The 27438-nt window shown below is 51.5% G+C and overlaps 1 protein-coding gene across 7 annotated transcripts in view; it reads right to left on the bottom strand.

Annotated features, from left to right (window-relative positions):
- The window catches only part of CUX1 (cut like homeobox 1), a 366772-nt gene that overhangs the window by 46395 nt on the left and 292939 nt on the right, over positions 1-27438 (bottom strand). For 3 of the 7 annotated variants that reach the window (XM_088833169.1, XM_055410115.2, XM_055410113.2), the window contains exons 15-20: positions 25887-26558; positions 24696-24761; positions 23322-23423; positions 21083-21915; positions 19001-19166; positions 18422-18478 (exon numbers count right to left, since the gene is read on the bottom strand). The exons of 2 other annotated variants lie outside the window; for them this stretch is intronic. In XM_088833169.1, the coding sequence (XP_088689295.1) occupies positions 18422-18478; positions 19001-19166; positions 21083-21915; positions 23322-23423; positions 24696-24761; positions 25887-26558 (1896 nt within the window). The remainder of the gene's footprint in view (positions 1-18421; positions 18479-19000; positions 19167-21082; positions 21916-23321; positions 23424-24695; positions 24762-25886; positions 26559-27438) is intronic. 2 more of the 7 variants (XM_088833168.1, XM_088833170.1) reach the window with 2 other exon arrangements.

Below are 27438 nucleotides of genomic sequence, written 5' to 3'. Positions count from 1 at the left end.
CACCTGAGATTATTATTTTTTAAAGATATTTATTTATTTTTGGCCACACTGTGTGGTATGTGGGATTTTAGTTCCCTGATCAGGGATCAAACTTGGGGCCCTCTGCAGTGGAGGTATAGCATCTTAACCACTGGACCACCAGGGAAGTCTCCAGATCAGTGTTGCTGGGAGTCAAGGGTTGTAGGTGACCACAGAGGGTCACGAGAGGCTTTGGGGAGGATGGTGGAATTACCCTACACCTTGATTAGTGAGAGCATAGAACACTTCTACGAGTGCAGAGTGGGTTTTAGTGCATGTGGATTACACGTCAGGATCAACTCACTGAGGACAGAGGGCCAGCAGGAAGAGTGGATGAAGACGCATCACTGCGTCATTCTTTCACTTACTCCCCAAGTCGGCTGAGTCAGGCCAGTGGGACACAGCACATGGCAGGGGGTGGGGACACTGATGTCTGGGGGGTCAGAGACCTCCCGGGAGGGTAATACTTCAGAGGGACTTCAGGCGTGAGCAGGAATTAGCCAGCTAAGGTGGGAGGAGTAGCAGCAACAAGGTAGGGAGACAGATTGTTCCAGACACCTGGTAGGCTTGGGGCATCAGTAAAATTGAGTGTAATGAGAATATGAGACCTAGAGAGGGCCCCAGGGGCTGGCTTGTACAGGGCCTTTGAATTGGCTAAGGTGTCTGTTTTAAGTTTTGTGCAGTTGGGAGCCAGGGCACATTCCTACTATCCACCATGTGCTATAAACAGCAGTGAAGGGAATTCCCTGGCCATCCAGTGGTACAGACTCCAGGCTTTCACTGCCCAGGGCATTGGTTCCATCCCTGGCTGGAGAACTAGGATCCCACAAATCATGTGGCATGGCCAAAAACAAAGCAAACCAAAAACCAAACCAAACCAAAAAAAAATCATGAAAACCCTCTAGCAGTGAGAAGGTCCGGATGGCACAAAAGCATAACGGTGAGCCCACAGATTGAGGCGTGAAACCAAACAGACGACAATGCTGGTACACAGGTTGAGTGTCTGCACGCGCTAGGTGCAGTCAGACACGTGGTGAGGGGGTAAAACCTCATCCGGGCAAGACGGAGTGTGCATTCAGGACAGACGACAGCTGACTGCTGGGAGGAAAGAGACTAGGAGAGGTGGAGGTTTCATTTACTTTAAAAATATAGGATTGAATGATGATCAAAAGTTAGGGTTAAAGTTGGGTGGCGGGCATTCGCTGGGTTGAAATATTATAGACCTAACATCAAAGCCAGGTCACTGCTGCTTCAGTACAGAGAATGGACTTACGGACAGCACAGCTGGGGCCGGGAGGCCGACGGGGAGTGTGGATGGGGCCCCAGGAGGGCGGGCCGGGGGGTGGGGAGACACAGCTTCAGGAGAAGTTCAGGAGCTCGGACCACCAGGGCTGAGGGCCGGGTGGGCGTGCTGAGAGGGCTGAGCAAGGACAGGTGTGTCCCGTGTTGTGGCCTGGGCCACGGGGCGTGGGGGTGCAGTTCCAAGAGCGGGTGCACTGCAACAGGAGCATCTTGGGGTGAGGAGGAACATGATGTTAAGAAACCTTAATGTGCTGGTGCTCTGTGATGACCTAGAGGGGTGGGAGGGCATGGGTGGGAGAGAGGCTCAAGAGGGAGGGGACACATGTATATATACTTAGAGCTGGTTCACATTTTACAGCAGAAACCAACACAGCAGTGAAAAGCAATCATTCTCCCATTAAAAAGTGAATTAAAAAAAAAAAAAAGAAAGAAACCTGATTCTGTCACTGCCTGCAACAGGAGTTACTGCTCAAGCGAATGTTTCTCGTGCCCTCCCTGTGTGGAGGCTCCCGGGAATGAACTAGTGATAGATACTTCCGTCCTCTTGACTTGACACCGAGTGCCAGACACATCCAGCTGCCTCACTGGACAGAGACATGACCTCGTGCCCACGGTCACACAGCCAGGAACGAGTCACGCCCTCCGTATTCTAAACAGCCCTCCTGTACGGGTGGGGCCAGGCACACAGATCCCGGGACTCGTGTGACTGTCAGCGGCAGAGCGACTGGGCCAGCCTTGCAGAATATGGTTTCTCCACCCACACTCCATGTGTCCATGTTTCTGACCTCACCTCAGGAAACACGACGGTCAGGCCTCCAAAGCCTACCCACCGCTGGGATGAAGGAAGGGAACAAGAACATCTTTAGAACCTCATCTGAACGCAGCCGGGGGCTAAGGGCATTTACACACTGGTTCATTCAATTCTCACGATGCTCCTGTGCTGGGAATATAAACCCTGCACCCAGAAACCGAGGGTCCGATGGGCAGAGTGATTTGGTCCAGGTCACTCTGGCGGAGCAAGGATCTGACCAGCTTGAGAGTGGGAGGCCTCCACCGGTCACTCACTGCAGTGTCATAACAGCCTGTCTGCCTTCATCCATTCCTTCACTCGCCCACGCCAACGTTTTTAAAGCTCCTGCTTTGTGTTGTGGACTCTCCTTGGCAGAGGGATAAGAGATATTATTTTTACTTTTTTGTTTTCTTTTAGCCGAGCCACATAGCTTGTGGGGGGTTACTTCCCTGACTGGGGATTGAACCTGGGGTCCCAGCAGTGAAAGTGCCAAGTCCTAACAACTGGACCATCAGGTAAATTCCAAGGGGTAAGAGAAATTAGACACAGACCGTGCCTTCAAGGAGTCTGCAGCCTGTGGGACTGCGGCAACTGAAAATGGGTAATTTGCCTTAAAAGCCTGGCTACACAGACCATCTAATCCAATTCTGATACCAGTAGTAAGGTGCTGCATTTTAAAAATGATCTGTATGGATTAATTTTGGGGGGAAGGTTAATTTTCCGAGATTAATTTTTGAATCTTGCAGAAAAGAAGCCTGGATAGTAAGATACAGGAAGCACAGACAGTGACTTGAGGCCCCCGAAAATACACAGAGCTTTCAGGAACTATAAAAGGATTATGAAAAATATTATATTCCAAAAACAGCAGGCAAACAACAGCTGCCTTAAGTTTTCAATGGAAGCCAATTGAAAATGCACACCCGCCATAATTTTCAGAGACAAATCTCTCTGCAGTTTACACAATCCATGTTTAAATTTCCATACCCAGCCCTCTATCTGCAGTAATAATAACCCAAATTCCATTTAGTGTTCATTTGAGCAGTCAGGATAAAGTCATTTCTTATTATCTCCCCACTGTGTAAAAAACAGCTTGAAGGTAGGAAGTCAGCAAGCATTTTCACCAAAAAGTAATTATTGTAAGTGACATTTTTACTGCTGGCATGCCATAAGGCGAACTGTGCATTCAGAAGGACAAGTTGCTGAAACAAAATGACAGGGTACTCTGTGACATTCTGACAAGAACCCAAACATTATTTAACTGGCGGCTGGTCTGATGCACCACTTTTCATTATGTCCATAGTTTAGGCTTTGAGCCCGCGCCAAGCCAGGAAATTCCAAGTGACTAGAAAGACAAGTATGGAAGATGGGAGAGGGAAGGAGAAGGTTGGGGGAGCAGTAAGGTCATGGCCTGGTGCATGGAAATGTGGTTGAGCGAGGGCAGAAATCAAAGAGCAGAGGAAGAGGGGTGCCAGGGAGGCACAGGGTGGAGACGAAGCCCGAGGGGGAATGGGAGCCTCGGCATGGGAGGACCCTGCCCAGCTGCAGGGCCCTTCCAGCTGACAGTGGTGACAGCTTCAGAAGCCACCGCAGGGTGACCACCAGCCCAGAACGCTTCCCGGACGAGTTCAGATGTGGAATCGTGCTGGGGACACGGAACCCAAGTTGAAACGTGAGGACTCACTTGAGGTTCATGTGGCTCCTCTCCAAAGGGACCCCCGACCTGAGGGTTTATGGCTGACAGCCCTCTTTAGAAATAACGAGCTTCTCTGCATCAAAGGTGAATGGTAACCTGATCTGCCCTCCTGTGTTTCAGGGCCACGGGCTGACGTGAGACCCTCTCTCTGACATCCCTGAGCACCAGACCTTGCCTTGGGGGTGGGGTGGGGAGGCGGCACTGATGGCCCCCTGCCTCTGAGTCTCTGGGCAGATGCTCGTGGCCCATCAGGACCCCACCTATTTCTCCAGCCACATCCCCACTAGGCAAGGCCCACGTAAACATGTGGAGTTTTCTGCTTTTGAGTATGAGTGGTCTTTGGATTGAGTAGCAGAGGCTTGAAACAAAATACGTGGAGAGGGACATCTCTGGTGGTCCAGTGGGTAAGACTCCACACTCCCAATGCAGGGGGTCCAGGTTCGATCCCTGGTCAGGGAACTAGATCCTGCATGCCACAACCAAAATGATTCTGTATGCTGCAACTAAAACCTGACACAGCCGAAAAAAAAAAAGTGGCGACTAATAGTTGTCATGCGGCCACGTGGGAGCTTTTGCACCTCCTGCCCCCCATGCCACTGCATACTGGCTATCAAGAAAGGAACAGAAGTAACCCAACAACACGCTAAGACATATCAGAGCATGTGAAGTGGCCCCACCACAGAACAGCCTGCTTCCCAAGGGCCTGCACCTGACGCCAGCAGAGGAGTAAGAGGAGGGTCTCACTGACCCAGGCCCCATCCTCAAGGGCCTGAGCGGGTCTCCTCCTGACCTGGGGAAAGCCCACTCCCAAAGAGACGGCATCAAGCATCAGTGCACACCCCTCCCACGGCCAGGCCCTACCTGCTCCCGTCACTGGCCCTGGGCTGGCAATACTCTTTGGTCCTCAGCCTGCCTGGGCACTGCCTGAAGTCACTGGAAATCTCAGCAAACCTACCAAATTGCTCTGCTTCTATAGCAAAACTGAGATAGTAGGTGCTGGTGCGAGAACATTTTTTTAAGTCTGCCAATCTGGTCCCATCACTTCATGGGAAATAGATGGGGAAACAGTGGAAACAGTGTCAGACTTTATTTTTTGGGCTCCAAAATCACTGCGGATGCTGACTGCAGCCATGAAATTAAAAGACGCTTACTCCTTGGAAGGAAACTTATGACCAACCTAGATAGCATATTAAAAAGCAGAGACATTACTTTGCCAACCAAGGTCCGTCTAGTCAAGGCTATGGTTTTTCCAGTGGTCATGTATGGATGTGAGAGTTGGACTGTGAAGAAAGCTGATTGCCGAAGAACTGATGCTTTTGAACTGTGGTGTTGGAAAAGACTCTTGAGAGTCCCTTAGACTGCAAGGAGATCCAACCAGTCCATTCTAAAGGAGATCAGTCCTGGGTGTTCACTGGAAGGACTGATACTGAAGCTGAAACTCCATTACTTTGGCCACCTCATGCGACGAGCTGACTTACTGGAAAAGACTCTGATGCTGGGAGGGATTGGGGGCAGGAGGAGAAGGGGACGACAGAGAATGAGATGGCTGGGTGGCATCACCGACTCGATGGACATGAGTTTGAGTGAACTCCGGGAGTTGGTGATGGACAGGGAGGCCTGGTGTGCTGTGATTCATGGGGTTGCAAAGAGTTGGACACGACTGAGCGACTGAACTGAACTGAACTGAAGAACTCTTGAGCTTTCCAGGTGGCTCAGTGGTAAAGAATTCACCTGCCAATGCAGGAGATGCGAGTTCGATCCCTGGGTTGGGAAGATCCCCTGGAGAAGGAAATGGCAACCCACTCCAGTATTCTTGCCTGGAAAATTCCATGGACAGATGAGGCTGGTGGGCTACAGTCCATGGGGTCACAAAGAGTTGAACCTAACTGAGCGACTGAGCATGTGCAAGGAACTCTTATAGTGACTTAAAAGTCAAAATAGTTTACTTATTAACAAAGAAAACTTGTCTAATGCAAAGTTTCTATTTAACTTGTGGCAGCTTACCTCCCCAAGCCTGGCTTTCAAGCCACTTGAAGAGCAGCGGGGGGAGGGGGGAACCTTTCGTTCAATAAAGGACCGTCTCAGTGCCAGGTGGGTGCTAGGAGGTGGGGGACAGTGGTGACCCAGGCAGACAACATTACGAAGTCACTGTCACAAAGACCCCTGTGATGAGGACAGGAGGGGGGTGGGGGGGATGTCCAGGGGGCAGTGGCAGCTCACAGCGCTATGACGCTGAGGCTGGGGGCAGTGAACAAGAAAGAGATGGTGGGGGTGGGGGGGCAGGAGGGACGGTCACACACTTAGAAGGCAGGACTGTAATCCCGGGGAAGGATCTGCAGGAGGGCAGGGGCTCAGCCGGATATATAGTCTGGAGAGATGGGTCTGGATGTTTAGGACCAGAAAGTAAGTGTGTGTGTGTGTGTGTTGTGTGTGCACGTGTGCGTGCGTGTGTGTGTGTGTGTGTGCGTGCGCGTGTCTGGGAGTTGGGGTGAGGAGAGAGGGTGTGAGGGGGCTGCTAGGCCCCTGCTCAGGTGACGGTGGGGGTGGCGGTGCTTTCACAAGGAAGGCTGGATGGAGGACAGACCTGGCAGAAGAGGCTGAGCTCAGTTCTGGTTGTGTTTCCCCGGAGGGCACGATGGATACGTGGTGGGGGGTCAGTGACGGAGGTGAGCACATGAGGGCGGAGGTGAGAGCGCCATCCTGAGGGGCTAGCCGCAGCAGGCCGCCGGGGCGAGGCTGCGCACGACTGAGTCTGCGGGCCTCCTCCCATCAGCACTGCCTTGTGCCACCAGGAGCTTCTTGCACCTCTTCACAGAGGCAAGGATGGTTTCCTACCCTCCTCTTTTCTCCCCTGGCTGGAAAAGCGCACGGTGTTGGGTGGAGACGGGAAGGATCCTAGCAATTCTGAGTTGACTCCAGCCATACCCAGGGAAGCTGTCTAGGTGAGGTGGGCCTGAGCACTCACCTAGGGGGTGGGCACTGCAGGTAAATCTGCTCTCCCGCCAGACTTCTGTTATTTTTCTCGTGTATTTTTTATGAGCCCTCAAGGACATATGTGTGTCAAAGCAGAGTTTGGGAATATTAAAAGTCAAAATGCTTCCTTCAGCTACAATTCAACCTTGGTAGTGAGTCCCCAGCCTGGCGAGGCCACGGAAGCCACCCCGGGTGATGTGGCCGGCCCTGCCTCAGGAGGCACAGTGCTCGCCCTGTTCCCAGCTTTCCACAGATCCATACTGATTTAGAAATCATGCCTTCAAATTACCTTCAATAACCTTATTACCGAACCAGCTGTGTGTATGAGCACTTATCAATGCATCCCTGTGCATTAAGAGAAAATGTATGTCATACAAACAGTCTAAATATATATTACTGAGATGGGAAAAAACAAACCGTCTAGTTAAATTGCTCTGCTGTAATCAAAGATTAATCACTGTGCGTGTGTGCCTGTGCGCATGTGTTTTCTCTCTTCCTTGGGGGCTCCTTGACGGCTTTGAGCAGACCTGCCCGTCCTTCGCCGGTAGTGCTACTGTCTGCTAGGCAGCTCAGATCGCCATTCTGGCGGTGGAATTAATTTTCCTGTGTTTCCAAGAGTTGGAGGAGCTGAGAGGTGGTTTTGGATTGTGTTTCCTTCTGAGTCTTTTAGGCCTGCAGCTCAGAAACTTTCCTTCTCCAGAGGCACCTGGTGGACAGCATGCCTCCATGTGCCCATCTGTGGGGAGGTTCCAGGATTTGCCCCCAGAGCAGCCTGCCTCCTCTCACTAACACTGCTGTGCAGCCTGGCGTGCAGACGATGTCTGCACTGTGATGGAATGTTCCTTAGAGAATCCCTGGCTGATATGGAATGTGCTGGTGGGGTGCGCTGCTTCTCGGCTCCCCAACAACACACAGGTGAGTGCACCGATCTGGCCCTCCATAGGCCCTGGGCTGTGCTGAGCAGAACCGAGTGACATTTTCGTTGCATGCGATGGTATTAGGAAAGCTATTAAGGTACATTATTTTACACATCCTCCTAATCTTTCCATACTGCTTTACTTAATTTGTGATGAAATTGTTGAGAAAGGGTACTTAAATGTACGACAGTCAGTAAAAGTAATTTATCATCTTCCCGCTTCAGTGCTCACGTTATCAGCGAACTCATTTTCTGCATTCATCATGCAATCAGCCTATTATTTGCATATTAATCAGGCAGTGGACCATGAAAGAACTGCATTCCAGCCAAATGCTGCACTATCTCAGGAGAAACACTCAGTAATTATCATACATCAGTGTTATGATGTGGTAATTGATTATAACATCTTTCTGCTGCCCCTGGGGAGCCCCTGTGCTCACCCAGCTCCAGGCACTCCGGACAGATTGCTCTTTTCCTCCCCAACTGAGAGTCACTACGGCTGTTCTCTCCAAGTGCCATTTCTGTGGAGTATGGATCCTCCTCCTCCACTCTCATGAGGTATTTAAACTATGTGGAATGAACTGACTGTAATTCATGGGTGAGAGGGTCCAGTCGGAGGAAGGCATGTCCCTCCGGACTCAGCCTCTTGGCTTCAGAGGTGATGCTCCAGCTTCTGAGAAAAGTCTCCTTATCAAGTAAAATGTGGCAACTCCAGTCCCTCCTTGTTGCAAAGCTGGTACAAAGGCAGTTTGGCTGCTTTATTTAGGTGCCAAATGACAGGCTAATTTTGGCCCTCTTGTAAAGGACAAACCCAACATCTGCCAATTCAGACTTGGGCTATATTTAGGAATCCAGTTCTGAAGGGAAGAGGAAGACACGAAATCGAGATGAAGCCAGTGACGGAAGCTGCCTGGCTCACTTCGTTCTCCTGGGGACCCCCTTCTCGCTCCTGAGTGTGGCTGTGACCCAGAGGCCAGTCTGCAGGGGGAAGGATTGAGGGTCCTGGGCTGGCGGAGGGCCACTGGCAGGAAGAGGGCATGAAGCTGTCCTTGCTTGGGAAAGAAACTGGGCCACCATGTGGGTCTTCCTAAGATCTAGCCTGGAAGGGGCTTGAAATTGGCATGGACCCTCATCACAGGTCAGATGGGTTACACCCTTTCTGTTGCAGAGCTTCATGAACTTGGCTCTGACTCTGCCACTGACTTGGTGCTGGGTTCCCTTCCTTTATGCGCAGCTCCCAGCCTGAAACACGAGGGGATGCCCTTGGTACTAACTGAGGCATGTGATTTTCTGTTAATTGTTCATCTTGGATCTGATTTTTAAGTATCTGCCCATTTATCATTTGAGCCCAGTTTTGTTCTTTGTTTTGAATGTGGCCTTGACTTCCCTGAGTGTCGTTTCAGGGACCAACCCTTCACCTGTCGTCGGGGACCGAGTCCTTGGGCACCTCCATGGCAGCAAGACTCTGGCTTCAGAGTGCTTGTGATTCTTCGACCTCCTCCTTGATGGGGGCAAATGGCTTCTCACTCTGAGCATCTGAAAGACGGGGGACATCATTTCTGCTCCCTGATTAGGGATTAAAGATATCAGCACTAGCCTTGGCACGTCAAAGATGCAAACATGTGAGTTTCTTCGTTGTAGTCTTATCACCTTTAAAAAAATTACTGGAGGGTTTTTAAACATTTAAGCTTCTTCTTCCTTCTCTGGAACCAAAACTGAAAACAGAAGTCCTCATTTGCGCCTGTGACCTACTTTTGCCTCTTGCACTGAATGCCCAGTGTACTGGAAATTCCATTCTCCAAAGAAAGTCTAAGGGGAAGAGAAAAGAGATGCACCCAGAGGCCTGTGTCCAGGGCTTGCTGGGGTCTCCTCCTAACGGGGAGTTAGCACGTGCCAGCACCGAGGGTCCAGGCCGAATGAGATGGGGCTGCCAGCTGTGCCCACAGTCACCCAGACGAGTGTATCCAGACAAGATGGCCTGGCTCTGAGTTTGCCCCAGATAGCCTGAGCAATGACCTGCAGTCTTAACTCTTGAAGCTCAAGATTTTGGGTCAACCTCATGGAATGGCAGATGGATGGTCAACATTTCAGGGAGGCCAGGACACTGGAGAGCTGTGTGCAGGTCCTCCCTTGGCTGACCCTCTGCGCTAGCTAACACCCAGCAATGCTCCCACTTGAGTCTCCACCCAAGAAGTGAGTGCTGGGTCTGTTTCCTGTTTTAAAGCCAGGAACCTGACATGTCAGGTGTGCACTTGCATGATTTTATAGCTGTCCTCGCTGTCCTATAGCTGTCCTCATGCATGTGAAATGACCTAATGGCAGTGGTTTCACGGGCAGTAGTAGGAAAGCAGGCACTCAACTAGCACTTCCTCAGTGCCAGCTGCTGCTCTGGAGGCTTTTAAACATGGATTTAAAACTCCTTATGGTCTAGAAGATAGGTACTTTTCCTATTTTAAAGAAGAAACTGAGACAGAGAGGTCGAGTCACATGCCCAAGGCCACACAGCTGCTCAGAGGCCAAGACAAGATGAGCCCTCTGCAGTCGGCTCTGAGCCTACCGTGTCCATTTGCAGCTCACACGTGGTCAAGGCTGCTCACTGTGGGATCGTGTCTTAGGTCCTACTGTTAAAAACCAATCTAAGTATTTTTCACTGGTGATTGGTTAAATAAAGTATGGTATGATCAGATATAGGAATTCCCTATATCAGGGAAAAGAGGAGGAAATTCTTTATGTGCTGGCCTGGGGGAGTCTCTACAATCTATTGCCAGGTGAAAAAAGCAAGGCACACCTTGAGTCATGTGTGTGCCCTTCTATGTGCAGCAAACATCTAGATACACAGGCTCTCTGCAGGAAACCAGCAGAAGTGCCTTTGGAGAGAGCGCCTGGGGGCTTGAGGATGAGGGTGGGAGGGTGACTCATTTTTTAAAAGGGGGGTAAGCTCTTTTAAATCCTGCATTTTGTAGCCATGATGCATTTTACTTATTAAAAAAAACACCATAAACTATAATTAAAAATAAAAGTCAAGGGCTTCCCTGGTGGCTCAGTGGTAAAGAATCCACCTGCCAATGCAGGAGACACAGGTTCCATCACTGATCCAGGAAGATCCCACATGCCTTGGGGGAACTAAGCCCGTTTGCCACAATTATGGAGACTGTCTTAGAGCCTGGGAGCGGCAACTACTGAAGCCCACGCACCCTAGAGCCTATACTTGGCAACTAGAGAAGCCATGGCAATGAGAAGCCTGCGTACTGCAACTAGAGAGTAGACCCTACTTGCTGCACAGCAACGAAGATCCAGCATGGCCAAAAATAAAAATAAATAAATAAAAAGTCAAATCTCTAACTCTGGGTTACTCAGAGGATGGGATGGTAGGATGGCATCACTGACTCAGTGGATGTGAGTTTGAGCAAGCTCAGGGAGATGGTGAAGGGGGGCAGCCTGGTGTGCTGCAGTCCGTGGGATCAACAAGAGTCAGACACGACTGGAATGACTAAACAACAGAGTCTCTCTGATTCTATCCTCTTTTTATGGAGACACAGTGATGAACCCCACTCAGGGGAGAACAGAGACCCTTGGGGGCTGATGCGTGCTGGAGCAGCCTTTCCTGGGGATCCTGAGGACATTTGCTGCTTTGAGACTCAATATAGACTGGGCTGTCTCGCTTGGTGGCTGCCTCCCCAGGGAGGCCTGTGTGGGGCCTGCAGGTATGGCGTGCCCTCGGGGAGGGCAGATGAGGCCAGGCTTGCTTGTCCCACCCTTGAGCGCCCTCTGCCTTCCTGGTTAATGCTGCAGGGAGGCTGTTTCAGGATCCTGTGGCCAGGTGCCACCAAGAATCCCAGACGCTTGGAACGGTGAGGTGAGCAGAGAGCAGCACAGGCAGGTGGTGCTTCCAGGGAGCTTGTGAGAAGCGCGTCTCCCTCCCCTGCGGCCTACAGGCTAGGGGGCCACCCCGCTATGGCCTCGTCTGCCTCCAAGGCCACTCTTGAGTGTCCTGAGTCTCAGCCTGCCACGCCGTGCTCCGGAAGCCCACGGGGCAAGATGCAGCAGGCTAAGAATCCCGGGGGAGAATCCCAATGCCGCCGTGGGGACAGGTCACCGAAGTCACCTCAGAGGAGCAAGGAGCCCCGCCCCTACCCTGCTGTCACAGTCGGTTTCTTATTATGTAGCCTTAAGGCGGCAATAGCAACAGCATTCTACGTAAAGAAAAGACAAAATTCTTCCGTAATCCACTTTCCTTCTGTTATTTTAAGAGAAAAGAGGTCTCTGAAGTAGAAAGTGAAAGTCAAAGTGGTTCGGTCATGTCTGACTCTTTGTGACCCCATGGACTATACACAGTCCATGGAATTCTCCAGGCCAGAATACTGGAGTGGGTAGCCTTTCCCTTCTCCAGGGGATCTTCCCAACCTAGGGATTGAACCCAGATCTCCCACGTTGCAGGTGGATTCTTTACCAGCTGAGCCACAAGTAGGGACTTTGAGTATTTTCCCTTTTTCTCCCCCAAAGGTTCTCCCCTATGTCCTAGCCGATCAATGAACCTTTGTACTTGTAGAGCTCTCAGCCTGGAATGTTCTCCTCTCTGACCCCTTCGAGGCTCAGCTCCCTCCTTGGGACTCCCTTAGCACTAGCGGCCTCCCTCCCGGCAGGCCTGTGCCCACATGTACCAGACAACAGATGACAGTAAGGTAGGCTGTATCTTACTCCAGAAACCTGTCTTTTCTGATTTTAGATAGAGAATTCCTTTATCACGGCACTTCTTATCATATTAAAACACTCTCATGCCGGGCACAACCAAGAAACGGATGGGCACTTGGTTCTGGCCACCATGTCCACGGCGGGTGAGTGAAGGCAGAGGCTGAGACCCGAACTAACGATGAGCAGTGGCCACCTGCTTAGGGAGGGGCACTTCCTGGCTTACACGTGGCTTTTCAGAATTCTCTTTTGTTTTTGATCTGTGGTCTGGGGCCATGTATAAATCAGTTAAGGATATACAAATCTTTTCAGCTACTCAAACGAGGGTTAGAATAGTTCTTTTCAGACAGTACCAACAGTTACTACGACTGATCTATTTCCATAAAAGAAAAAAGAATCAAATCAGATCTAGTCGATGATAATGAATGAAGAGCTCTGCCTGCTTTAGATGGTGCCATGGAATTTTCTGGGGGCACAGCGAGCCATTCCTTTTCTTATTAATGAGCTATTCAAATGCCCCACCCTGACTTAATCATTAAAACTGAGGAACTAATGGCTTATTTGAAGAAGCTTCAGCAGGATTCTATTACTAAATCAAAGGCACTAAAACTGTGGACATGTTCTCCTGGCCAAGTCATGGTTACTGAATAAAAGCCATTATGTGTATTAAAAAGGAAGGCTGGCCTGTCCCTAATTGGGGGCCATGTCTGTGTAGGGCCATATGCTGCACAGAGCCCTGTGGCCTCATGTCAGGGAGGGGCGTGCATGAGACCACCCACGTTAGGAGATGGATGCAGCTGCTGTCTTCTCAAGAGGCAACTGGTGCTCTGCCGAGTGAGAAGAGCGACATGGAACCATGGAATTCTCCCCGGGTGGAGGCTTGGAACCTGCAGTTCCTACCTGACACGCTGGAGAAAAGCTGGGTGTTTTATAATTAATCAGAGGAGACTGAGCCATCCCTTGTGCAGTTTGCAATAATCCATCGGAAGAGGGTGTGGAAGCGTGTGAGCTGCAGTCAGGAAGGGCCCCCAGAGTAACAAGTTACAAAAGCTGATACAGCTATTCTCTATCTCTGTATCTCTACTTCTGCTTTGCAAACAGAATCATCTGTACCATTTTTCAAAGTCTGCACGTGTATGTGTTAATACACGATATTTGTGTTTCTCTCTCTGACTCACTTCACTCTGCATGGCAGCCTCTAGGTCCACCCATATCTCTGCAAATGGTGCAGTTTTGTTCCTTTTTATGGCTGAGTAATATTCCACTGTGTGCACACATGCATGCTTGTGCATGTATGTGTGTGTGTCCATTCCTCTGTCAAGGGACATTTAGTTTGACATATACACAGATGACAGACCCTGATGCTGGGAAAGACTGAAGGCAAAAGGAGAAGAGGGCAGCAGAAGATGAGGTGGTTAGATGTCATGAACTCAAAGGACATGAACTTGAACAAACTCTGGTAGAGGGTAGAGGACAGTGAAGCCTGGCATGCTGCAGTCCATGGGACTGCAAAGAGTCAGACACAACTTAGCGACTGAACAACAACAACATATACAGTTCAGTTCAGTTCAGTCGCTCAGTCGTGTCCGACTCTCTGCGACCCCATGAATGTTTAAAATAGAACCTACTATATAGTACAGGGAACTCAATGCCCTGTGGTGACATAAATCGGAAGGAAATCCAAAAAAAGAGGGGATATATGTATATGTGTGACTAATTCACTTTGCTATACAGAAGAAACGAATAAAACATTGTAAAGCAACTGTACTCCAATAAAAATTAAAAAAAAAAAAGAAAAGTTATAAAGCTGAGCGCAAGGGCGAGTCCTCCCTATCAGTTCTCTGTAAGGTGATGATGGACTGAGTTGCATCCAGGAAAATCTGTTCCCCTTTCTTTCTCCCCTCTTAAGAGCTGTCTCCTGTCTCCTTCTTTCCCTTGGGGCAAAAAGATTAATCACACCAAGGAACCATGAATACGAAATGAGCTTTAAAGAATGTAAAGAAAAAAAATGCAATCGGAGTCATATCTAACTGTGTACCTATGTACTGCCTACACGTATGTACACACGCACACTGCTCCAGGTTTTCCTCCTTTAAAAAGACACCCCGCTAACTGATAAGCAATGACTGCAGGCCACACTTAGAGAAGACAAGTCTCACTCGGCCCCTCCCTTCTTCTCTGAGGGCTCTCTTTGGTTCCTCTGAGCATTGCCATTGCTAAGCAGGGCAAGGGCAGCCGATGGATGATAGCTGAGATTGGAGAAAAACAAAAGGGAGACACGGAGGATCATTCCCTGAGGACCACCTGCACCTCTGCCTTCAAATAAGTTTGCCATATTAGATCAAAGACAACCCAACACTAGGAACTTTGAAAGAAGCCAACCCCAAAATTGTATGTTGAGGGACTCCCCGGGTGGTCCAATGGTTAAGAGACTGTGCTCCCAATGCAGGGGACCAGATTCAATCCCTGGTCGTGGAACTAAGATCCCACATGCCGCAATGTAGATTCTGAGTTCTGTAACTGAGGCCTGGCACAGCCAGATAAATAAATACCTATTAAAAAAAAAATGTGTAGAAAACTAGACTACTGGGAAATAAAGGATCAGGTAACGATCTGAAGTCTGGTCCTTTAAAAACTGTTTCTGCTTTTTAAGCTACTCATATGATCAACATGGAACTTTCTATTCTCCTTACTCTTTATGGAGGCCTCTACAGCTTACAAAATAAGCAGAGGTCACTCGCTGAAAATGGCATCAACTTTCCTCAATGTCTGAGGCCATCATCCCAACGCTAGAATCATCAAAGGGACATTTAGAAACGGTTACAACTGCCGAGAGGAAAAGTGATGATGCACCAGAAACTTTTTTCTCTCCTTTTATCATAGAACTGATTGGCAAATTCGACAGAGAAATCGTTAAGGAAAATGGAGACGCTGAGGGCAACGGGGCTGGGTGGAAAGAGACAGACAGGAATTCTTAGCGCAGAAAACTGATTCCTGTGTCAGCAGTTTGCTGTGGAGATGAGTGAGGCCCTCTGCTCCTGGGGCACCTCATCGCCATGGTAACTAAGCACAGAGTCACGCATTAGATCCGCAGGATCTCTGCTCAGAAGGAGGCTGTGGACGGAAGGCAGGTCTTCCAAAGGCCTTCCACACCCGGGAGGCTAAACTGGTGGCCAGGCCTGTGTGGCAGCCTGGATTCTCAGACACTGACTGTTTCTCACCAACATTCAGAAACAGACTAACCCAAGGTTAGAATTACCTTCCTGCAGCCACCTACTGCCACCACGCTGAGCTGGCTCAGGCAGAGGCCTCATGAAGCCACCACCGAGGACAGAGCATCTTTCTGGGCCTGGGGGCCTCTTTGGAAGGATTCCGTGGTAGCCATGGTGAGACCAGGGAATCAGAACCCTGGAGAAACCCTAGGCTAGAGGTATTACTCCCCTGCCTTTGGGGGAGGAATGCTGAAAGCTTTCTCTGAGACACTGATATTTTTAAGCTGTCAAAGATCCTGGAGTCCCGAACAGCAAGGAGATCAAATCAGTCAATCCTAAAGGAAATCAGTCCTGAATATTCACTGGAAGGACTGATGCTGAAGTTCCAATACTTCGGCCACCTGATTCGAAAAACTGACTCAAGGAAAAGACCCTGATGCTGGGAAAGATTGAGGGCAGGAGGAGAAGGGGATGACAGAGGATGATATGGTTGGATGGTATCACTGACTTGATGGACATGAGTTTGAGCAAGGTCCAGGAGTTGGTGATGGACAGGGAAGCCTGGTGTCCATGGGGTTGCAAAGAGTCAGACATGACTGAGAGACTGAACTGAACTGAACAGCCATTCATCCCAACAATTTGTCAACGCTCATCATTATAAGAGAATTCTGTTTTTCAAATCTATAAATTCCACATCCTGAAAGGCACAGCTACTTTAATTTTTAGAAACACTCCTAAAAGGGTAAGGCTGATAGTAAAGAAATTTTAAACAAGGAAAACTGCCACCCTAATCTTGTCACTATTGGTCATCTTTCTTTTCATTCTGACAAGCACTTTCTAGTCTTTCCTGATCCAGAGAAGCATTTTCGCTTGGCCACCATCACGATATTAAAAAAATTTTATATTTTCCTAGAATATCAGAAACATTTTTCCACTTTTCCCCACAATCACCATAATTATTATTTCTACTGATGGCTTCCCGGTTGCTGACTCACAGCGGGCGTGTCAAGGGGGAGGTTTGCAGTATACCCTCCCATATTGCTCGGAGAAGGAAGTGGCAACCCACACTCCAGTATTCTTGCCTGGAGAATCGCATGGACAGAGGCGCCTGGCAAACTACAGTCTAAGGGGTCACAAAGAGTCGGACATGACTGAGCACCTTGCAGAAGCCCATCTTGCTCAGAAGACAACAGGGAGTGGCCTGCCTGCTGCCTCTTCACAGAAACCAGGGGAAAGTTCTACAGCACTCACTTTTACCCAGGGGCTCACTGCCTCCTCCTCCCTCCCTCCCTCCTTCAATTTGCAGACTCCCCAAGAGTTTAAATCACTTTATTTTATAAAGTGATTTGATCTCTTACAAATATCATTTACGTCCCTCTGAGGAGCCCTGTGAGTTTTTCCCATGTTGAAAATGGGACTGTCATATGAATGTTCCAGCACGGTAGCGAGGGCTTGCTATAACAATAAAAAGTAAAAAGCCACTCTTGAAGAATTTGTTCAGACAGAGAAGGTTTTGGCATCGATCAAAACCGACCTGGAACTGTAGGCGATTTCTTGTTTTATTTAGGAACGAGGGAATTTGATCACGTTCTGCCAAGTTGGGTCCTGACTCTGATGGGGCAGCAAATACTTGGAGAGTTTAACAGGAGGCCGGCTTTCTGTTCAAGCGAGAGGCAGGGCTAATTTTCCATGCAAACGTCTGGGAAACTCTTAGCACAAACAACCGCGTCCATTATTTCCCTAATGTGTCTTGAATTTGAGCCAGGGCTGCGTTAAGGTCTCCAGCACTTGTTAATTAGATTGGCCAACCCAGAAAGGCAGGGAGGAGGAAGTACACCTGATCCTTCTCAGAGGGCCAACCGCTCCTTTCAGAGGTGCAGCCAAGGAAGCCAAGAGCCCAGGTTAGACACAGCCTTCCACCCCTCAAGACGAACACCCCAAACACAAGAATGTTGGCGGGGAACTGAGCTGCAACCCAGTGTACTCCGGCTTGTATCTGTGTGTGGGTTTGGAATTTTGAAGTGGTATCGGCCGCTGCGGCCCAGCTGTTCCCCTCACGACACGTGTTTTCCCTTGTAAAACTTCCAACAGGCTGGCGGGTTCCATGCTCCTCACTTAGCTTTGTGTTTTCAATGAATCAATGGGATATGGAGACTAATCAACATGTTTAGAAAGATAAAGAAAGGAAGAAAGAGGAACAGCTCATGACGCTGGCTGTTCCCGAGAGTTGGGTGGGAAGAGGCCAGCACAAGTGTGTGCCCAGGAAGGCCCGGGACAGACGGGGTCAGGAGCCTGGTGCACGGGCCAGCCTGGGGCTGCCATGTCCAGGAGTCCAGAAGGCGGTGATGTGACCTTAGAGACCAGGCCTCGGGGCTCTCTGATGCCGGCCAGAAGCAGCCCCAGCCCCTTGGCTGGCGCTCCAGGCTCTCCACCACCTGCTCCCAGGCTCAACCTCAATGCCACTCTCCTGAGTATCACGCCCTGAACTGCAATGCCCATTCCTTGTCCCCTATATCCTGTTATAAGGCTGGAAGCCCCCTGAGCACAGAACCCATCTCTGACTTCGCACCCCAGCCCCGAAGGCAGGGCTTCACGCGACAGACTATGAAAGAATACAGCGAGGGGTAAGAAGACGTGGGAGGGGCCTGCACTCGGCTGTTGGCCCTCTGCTCCACCACTAGAAACTATGACCTCGAAGAACCCAGGTTGCCGACAGGAAATCGTGTTTTCAGCTCACTGGATCCAAAAAGAGGGACCCTTCAAGTCCCCCCAGTACAGAACAAAGGGCAGGGAAATGTGTCATTCCAACCCCAACTGTGGCTGGTTACCTGAGCTCGCGCAGCCCTGCTGCAGGGGGTCTTGCAGAGACGTCGTGGAGTGCAGGACTAAAGGAGAGAAAGGGAACAGTCACGCGAGGAAGCAGGCGTGGGGGTTAAAGCTCCCTACCACCCGGAGCGCAGCTGGGGGGCCGCACAGGGCCAAAGGCACACGGGAGGGCCCTCACTCCTCACGGGAGGGGGCAGACTTGGCGGGGGCGCAGAGCACAGGACAGGAGGGACCCACGTGGACAGGCCAAGTGCTGCCGGTGGCAAGCTGGCCCCCGCTGGGGGGCAGGCGGAAGCAGCCACCCGTGAAAGCCTTCATTCTGTGCCTTTGGCTGATTTCCTTTCCTGATTCCCTGATTTAGCTACTTGACTTTTACCTATATTTATGTATAAACAGCATTTTCTTAATTGGTAACTCATTTTCTGCTGCTTATAAAATTAGCTAGGCACAATCTTCTCTTTCCTAAAAACTGAGTCAGTCCCATGGCAACAGGTTGTGGAGGAAAGAGGCATCTCAGCCCCGCCACGCGTGGACGCCCCTCCCCGCTCCCCGCAGCAGCCTGGGGGCGGGGCTACCCCTACCTGGCCCTTGCTGCTGCCCTTGGATGGGCAGGACGCCCTGGCCCAGCTCGCCGTTCAGCCAGAGCTGCATCCGGATGAAGGGTTCTCGGCCTTTCTGGGTCAGCTTGCTCCATGGCTTCGGCCGGGATAGCATGTCGCTGACACTGCCCTGGGATAGGCCTAGCACCTGGAACAGCAACCAAGGACACATGGTGGCATCAGTGCCTGGATCTGGTGTTACATGCACAGCCGTGTGGTGGCGTGGCCAGGCAGGACAGCACTGGAGCACTCCCGGGCAGAACATAGGACTGGCCCCTGGAGGGTGGCGACAGCCTGGGTTGGGGGGTGGCTAAGCTTTCCAAGGTCATGGGTGGGCTGACGCCCTGGCACAGGGAGCCATAGTCATGGTCCCCGCTTTCAGCTCCTAGGGAGAGAGGGGCGGGCAAATGGAGGGGAGGGGCTCCCCTCCCCCCAGGGTCTTGATCCTGCCAAGCCTGCAGGGTTGTTGCCCTGACAACCCGAGGAGGAAGCACTGAAACCATGTTGCTCTTTGCCTGGCGGCGCCAGGAAAGGCCAGGGTGCTGGGGGCCAAGGACCCCTTCAGACAAACCAGGAGCAACGGATGCCGGTGGGACTCGGGCGCCTGTCTCCTGTGCTGACGCCGGGCCAGCCCGGCATTTAGAAAGGTCGGCTCTCTCTGATCACATCGCTCCACGGTAGGGGCCCAGAGGTGAGCTGGTGGCGACAGAGGAGCCAGCCTGGGAGTGGAGCTCAGTGCCGACGGTCGACAAGTTGCACGCACACACCCGACTTTTCTTATGCTCACATATGGCCATACATATGCATGGGCACAAACACCCCCCACAGGACACAGATGCAGCCCAGAGATATTTAGGGGCTGCATCCGATCACTCTTTGAAAAGTTCTCAAGTTCCAGAATAAACTGCGCTCATGGGCCAAACAAGTTCAATGCTATTAAGTCTCTGCTAAATTTAAGGCATGAGCACAAATGTCTATTTAAATGTTCTCAAATGATATTTTTACAACACTGAACTAGAAATTTCAAGGGATTTTATATTCTCATCCTCATTCCTATTCACCCCATCACCTTTGGCAAGATCGGGATGAAGAGTTCACAACCGCATTACAAGGATGCGTGACACGGTATATTGCAAACACTGAACTCAAGGCAGGACCTGGGAAGAGGGTGGAGGAGGTCCCCGCGGGCCTCTCGGAGGCCACTGCTGACCCAGCCCTGTGCCCCTCAGGAAGACTGTCTTTTACGGGACTGGAGCACTTCTTCTCATTCTGCTTAGCCAGTCGTTATTTAATCTAAGACTATCCTGGAGTGTTATGTTTATCTTACATTTTGCAGGCCTGGTAAATCCCCATTATCCAGAACCTTAGTGACCAGGAAGCGCCAAGAACAGAAAGTGTCTGGGAGCTCATCCACAGACTGGGCTTTTCATGAGCCAAGAAGGACGATGAGAAAACGAGGGTCTTCAGGGGTGGTCCTGGGCACAGCCTGGGCCCTGCACGGCTCTGCCCATGCCACCTCTAGCTTTGCATCCCTGGGCAAGTTGCTTTACCCCTCTGGCCGGACGACACCCAAGCACCTTCTGACTGCTGTTTCTACCAAGTACGTTTTGGCTCTCTGCAGGCTGGTCATCTCTCTCTGTGATCAGATCCTTTTTGGCCAAAACAGCCTACTGAGGTGGTGCCTCTGGGCTCTGCTCGGCCACAGGGACAGGGCTTGACTTAGTCATCTGCTAGCTTGGGGCATGCGGTCAACTTCCCTGAGCATCGGTTTCCTCATCTGCCAAATGGTGACTCTGCCACCCCCTCATATATGATGAGAGGTCTAAAGGGCCACAGAGGGTGAGAGGGCCTTGCCGGGAACCTGGCCTCCAGTGGGGCTGAAGCAAACGGAACATTCACTGGCCAGCCTCCCTGCAAGTTTGGGAGTGGACGAGCCACGGTTCTCTTTGGTTAATTAAGTGGGTGATGGCCACATCCTCCAGACAGATCCCCCCTGCTCCCAGTCCTCAGCAGTGAAAGGAAATGGGAAGACCCAGGCCCCGGAATGGAACCCCCACCTCGTACCTTCTCCCCGAAGATCCTCTGACAGATGCCATTCTTGGCTAGCTTCTCCTTCACCTGCCGGGTGAGCTCGATGGTGTCCACCTCCTGGTACATGTAGATCTCGTACTGCTCGGGGGTCAGTGGTGGGACAGAGGGCTTGGTGGGCTTCGACAGGGGCACGATGGGCGAGGAAGGCAGAGGGCTGTTCTGGGGCGTCTCGCTGCGGCTGGCTCCGGTCAGGCTCAGCTCTGAGCTCTGGGAGTAGGGTGACTCTGCGCTGGGCCAGTCCTTCCAGTACTCGGAGGAGGAGGGGCCCTGGAGCTGGCTGCGCTCCACCCGCGCCTGCCCACCGCTGCCTTTTTCTTTGCTGCTGTTGGCGTCTTCGGCCTTGGGGTCTTCGGGAGGAGCGCTGCTCTTCCTCTCGGGCTGGACAGCGCTCCACCAGTGATCCTTCCACACGCCGCTGCGGCCCAGCTCACTCTTCACGTGTCTCAGGACCCCCTGTGCGGTGGGGTCGGCCGCTCCTGGGAGGTCCGGCCCGGGCGTGTCCTGGGACTCCTTCTTCAGGGCCGGCGGGTTGGGCAGGGTGGGGGCGCTGGCGTCGGGAGCCGACGGTGGCTTCTTCAGGGAGACGGCTAGTGGGGAGTAACTGGACACCGATGACATGGGCGAGGCGGGTATCAGCTTGGGGGTCAGGAGGGTGATGTCCGTTTGGGACTGCAGCGCGGGCTTTAAGGCGGGCTCGAGGGCGGCCTGCTGGGCCTCCATCTCCCGGCGGGCCTGCTGCAGGATGGAGCGGATGGCATCGTCTGCGCTCCCACTGCTGGACCCTGAGGAAGGCTGGGCCGGCTCTGCTGCAGAGCAAACAAACGTGCAGGTGAGATGGCAGTGACAGCGCACCTCCCAGCAGGGACGGGCTTTCCCACCCACGTCCTTCTCAGTTAATCCGCCATGGATTGCAGGTTACTCCAGACACCCTTACTGCACTGTGATCTCAGCATTTCCCCCCTCGTGAAATGTGAACCATTCATGCAACTGTTTAGCGATGAAGGGCTAAAGCTACTGCTTTGTGGCCCCACCGACGGAAACGAGTTAAGATCAGGAGTGTGATTGGGGGTGGGGTGGGGGGGCGGGGGGTGTAATGTGTGTAAACACTCTGAGACACACCATCCAGGCCTCTTTTCCAGATGACTTTATTTATTTATTATTATTATTTGATGTGGGTTATTATTGTGTGTCTTTTTTGAATTTGTTATAATATTATTTCTGCTTTATGTTTTGGTATTTTGGCCATGAGGTGTATGCCATCTTAGTTCCCTTACCAGGGATTGATCCTATACCCCTTGTATTGGAAGGCAAAGTCCCACTTACTGGACCGCAATGGAAGTCCCCTGGATGACTTTAAACTTAACATTCTTGTGTGCTATATTCCAAAATTCCACTGGTTCTGTTAGCTCAGATTTCCTTCTGGGTGCGTGACTCTGGGGTGGCCACCAAGGGGAAGGAGAAGCGGAGGGCCAGGGTAGGGCGGCCAGTGGGCTGGCCCTAGCTCAGGAACCCAGGAGCATGGCCAGGGGGTGGTGGGCACTCGGTGTCACGCTGCCTGCTGCCAGGCCTGGTGGAGCCTCACGCCATGGTCCCTGCTGGCAGGACTGGGCAGAGTGGGGGCTGCAGGGGCACAGGGCAGATGTGTGTCTGTGCTGAACCTCAGGAGGAGAACTCGGGTGCTCGGTTTCCCCTCTAGCGGAAGCTCTGAGCTGAATCCGCAGCCTGGTGCACCTCTTAATCATCGCTCACCCGAAGAAAAGCTGAAATGTTGGTGTTCCCTACTCTTAGACAAGGTGGCTCGCAGGGAGCTCTGAGGGCCGATTCCCGGGGCTGACTGACTACAGAGCTAGGGATGCCCATCCTTTAACACTTCCTGCTAACATGTGTTCTGTAAAGCAGTTGTTAAGAGTTTATCTTTTACTAGTGTGTGGTCAAGTGTATACCAAATAACAGATGCCTGCGTTGTATTTAAGAAAGGGAATCTGATACAGATTACTTGCTCATTTAAGTCATGGAGATTCTAGGCTAGGGCTAAGGAATGACCTAGAATGGTAAGTATTAGCAAAACACATGTCACACAGACCTGCTCCCCACTGTACTAAAGGCTTGAAAACACACATTCTATTTCTTTTTAGACGAAGTTAATTACTGCTGAACAGAACGCTCATGACGTAAGCGTGGAAGGCAGTGGTGGAAGTCCTGGACTCCGTACCGGTTTTCTGGACTTGCAGCTCCCTCTTGGCTTGTTCCAGGATGGACTTGATGGCTTCGTCAGATCCGGTCTCGGAGGCTCGGATCCGGGTGGTGATGTTACCTGCGGGAAGAAGCCACACCGATGACATCAAACCCACACCTGGAACAAAATGTAGTGCTGCACAAAGACGGCATTCTGACAAATAGCTGCCGGTGAGTTGAGGCCGGCGACGACAAGGCGGCAGGCTGGCCTCCCGCTTACCTGTACCTGCTGTGCAGGTGACTTCACAGCAGGTACGGTGACCCTTGGCAGGAAGGGCTTCCTGCTGACTCCACCTGGTGTCAAACAGTGTTTGGCCAGTGGGACCAGCTCTGACACTATCCAAGCTGGATATCACCCATGGGTTGGGACCAGGGAGAGCAAATCATTTAATTCAGTGTATGTGTGTGTGTGTGTATATATATATATAAATGAAGGATTAAAGGGCAAGGCTTCTTTTTTTTTGTGAGTCATTTAAAAGCAACTCCAGCAGGTGTTTTGGCTTGGGATATGTTCAAGGCCCTCCCTGTACATGTCCTTGAGGCCAGAGAGGAAAAATGGGCAGAAGGGACAAGGGGTGGAGGCTGATCCTCCCACCATTGTTTGGATGTACAAAGGGAAGAGGCTTAAGTTAAAATTTTCGGGTCTCTTATCACATGAACAAGGAGAGGAGCCTGCGGACATTTCTAAAGGACAAGAATACTGTCTTTTGGTCACATGGTGAGCAGCCACGTGTCCAGATGCACTGCAGCTACTACGGCCTGGGGGCTGACCTCGATGCTTCCCGGAAGCCTCACTAACTATGAACCGCCACATCAAACCATTTAAAAACAAGCCAGCCACCAGCACAGAACCCCATTAAGGCTGTGGCCCTGAGGAGGGCAGTGGGGGCTGGCTCGTTGGGATCCATGGGCGAGAGAGCCGGCCACAACCTGTCTGATCGGTCGCACCTTCGACAGATTTCCAAATTTGGGGAAGGGACAAGGAAGCAGCAGTATCTCATCTGACTCAGTCTGAACCTGATTTTTTTCAGAGCAACAAAGGGTTATTCTTTCACCTGCTTCTGAGAACACGGGGAGAGTTGTAATTTGAATGTGAAGGGGGGGCGTGATTTGTAGTTTGGGGATGATTCTTAGGGGTGCCGCTCCCTCCTGCACTCGGTAGAGTGCGGGGCCACGGTGGGGGGAGGGAGGGGCCATATGTACTTGAACCCGTGCTTTGTTTTATACTTACTAGCTCTGTTTTTCCATCAGGTTCCAGGCCAGAATCACACTGTACAGTTTGAACCCAAATACACAGCTAAGGGCATGCTAGGTTACTAACTGCAAAGAAAAACACCTGCCTGCGACATACCTTCAGACCCATTTCTTCGTTTCGGTACTTCCTGAAAGAGTCTGTTCAGGCTCTGGCCTGGATTCTCTGTTGAAAAACAAGTGTGGTAAGAACAAAACAATCAGGGGGATGGTGGTGCTGACGATATGGGCTGCGTGACATGAAATCTGAGCCGCCTGTTGCTACAGAGAGGGCTCAGGGCTTCCTGTGCTGCTTGGGAGTCACTAGAAACTTCTGAGAGGCCCTTCCCTGGCTGACCGACTTGCAGATGTCATGGCTCTGCTGCCAGAGGGGACTGGACAGAACTAGGGGGCGGCCTGCGGCAACAGCGCCATGGGGGTCAGACGGAGGGAGCTCTGCCACCCAGTGAGTCGCCCACCAGCCCCGGAACAAAGCTCACATTAATCATCCAAAGACAGTTGATTCCAGTTAACATTGCCGTAAAAGGCTCAATGTCCTCTGTGCAAAAGGATCCTGTTCGAAACATCTCCCTTCTCTGAGTCTGTATTTCTGTCTGATAAGTTCCCTTTCTCTATCAGCGCTGACTTGGCAGAAGGATCTCCTATCGTTTGTTAAAAAGGGAAGGAGTTCCTGCAATTAGGGATGGGACGGGCTTTTTATCTTTTTACGGAGGGTCGGGGTACAAAGGGTGTTTTTAATACTTTAATGTATTTTACTCAAGGCAGGTATGTTTGCTCATGATGCTGAACAGGTCGCTAATGGGACTTAACACATGGGGAGTGCGCTGATCACGGGCCACCGGCCTGTGTGCAGGGAGGAGGAAGGGGGCCCATGTGGTCGGCTCGCCCTCCGTGGGGACCCAGCGCCACGTGAGGCCTGCCCTGGCCGCTGCTGCTGTTATAGGGCTGGGTGGCACCCACGGGCCCCTCCCCACCTGAGGCCAGCACCCAAGGCCGAAAGGACTGCTGGACACGAAACGCATCAGGCTGTCGTGCGTTAATTCCCTCCGACCCAGTATGTGGAGATGGAACAGCGAGTCCACCTCGTGTGAGGTGCAAAGTGAGTTTCAGAGGCCGGACGCCCTGAGTCTAAGGGCTTGTGCCCGTGGGCCCTGAGCTCTGGAAGTGATAGGACTGTGAGCTGCACCTGATGTAAGGCACACATGTATCATCACACACGCACATGTGCACGCGTGCACACACGCAGCTCCGTGCTGGACTCACGTGTGGGTGCCGACCGCGAATCGCTCACCTCTTTGTCTGCCTTGGATGCTGCGAAGAGCCAGGATGTTCTGCTCGTCCGAGAGGAACTGCTTCATCTTGTGAAATGGCTCCTTGCCACGCACCGTCAGTTTGTTCCACGGCTTCGGCCGGGCCAGGATCTCGCTCACGGACCCTTGAGACAGTCCCAAGACGTAGTGTCCGAAAATGCGCTGTCCGATATTGTGCTTGATCAGCTGCTCTTTCACCTGCCGGGCGATTTCTGCAGTGTCTATCTCCTCGCCCTCGGAGACACTCCCAGCACTTTCTGACTGGCTGGGAGATGGGGCCATGCCATTTACATCTGGGCTTTGTTGTAATGGACTTTGGGAAGATATGGAGTTTGTGCTGTATGGACCTGTTGAAAAAATCATGCTTGTGCTTCCTGCTTCCTGCATGGCCTTGGAGTAGAAGGACTGCATTAGCTGTCGTTGGAGGAGAGAGTTTAGTGCAAATTTTCCCGTAGAAGCCAGGGGCAGGCCGGGGCTCGCCAGGGATGAGCTGAAAAAGTCTTGCGTTACCCCCGCTGGTGAGAACTGGTGGGTACCATTAGTATTGGAAGCCTGCTCCCCCGTGTTGCGGGGCAACTGAGAAGGAGGGGAGGCCGGCAAAGGTCCAGGACGCCGACTCTCAGGCTGGTCTTTCCCTTTTCTCCTGGCTGACCCTACAAGGAAGGGCAAACATAATGCATTATGGGGGATTCCAAAGGGAAAAAAAACCAAGACCAAGATGCAAAGTTTGCCCCACAAAAGGGAAAAAAAAAAAGTGCATTTTTTTTTTTTAAAAAAGCAAGGGCCAATGAGGTGTGTTGGTTTGTTTTTCGATTGAATTTGTAAATTAGCCAAACGAGGCCCCCGAAACAAGCAACATGCATTTCATGTTTGCACCTTTCTTGTACGTTGCAGCCTGGAGAGTTTCCCCTTGACAGAGATTCAAACTCCTAATGTGACAAGGAGCCGGTACCACACACAGTAAAGAGTCGGCAGGTTGCGGGCCTCTCAGTGGGCCGCCAGCATTCGAGCTATAACCAGAAAGGGCCCCACCTGAGGAGCAGCAAACACTGACATTTTGGGACCAAAGGATTCTCACAACCACTTGCTCTGAGGCGAATGTACCACACTGAGTCCACTCGATCGAAGGCACGCACATTTTTAAGAATGTAATATCATCGGAGCCCGAGACCCTCTTAAACGCTTTACCAGCTGCCAAAACCCGAAGCAGTCAGTGACGCCACCACTTTGGGATGAGCAAAGAAAGGCTAAGGATGGGGGAGGCGTTCCCAAGGACAACCTGACAAAGGAAGAAAAGCTCCACTGAGCCGGGAAGGGCAGGGCCTGGCCCTGGAAGCAGCCCAGGAAACACCACAGGAGAGGCCGCACAACTCGGAAGAGACCAGAAAAGCCACGGAACACGCGCACGCCGGCGGGGCGCACCCCCTGCAGCATGGCCCTGCCTGCCCTCCACAGACGCCCTGCGGCCGCACCTGGACCATCTCTGCCAGGGTGGGGGCAGAGGGGGGGTAAGGAGGACGAGGAAGAAGACGG

This window comes from Moschus berezovskii, chromosome 27 (assembly GCF_049115385.1).
Source record: "Moschus berezovskii isolate FMDL1 chromosome 27, NW_MosBer_1.0, whole genome shotgun sequence".
NCBI lineage: Eukaryota > Metazoa > Chordata > Mammalia > Artiodactyla > Moschidae > Moschus > Moschus berezovskii.
This window is presented reverse-complemented; position numbering and strand designations above follow the sequence as displayed.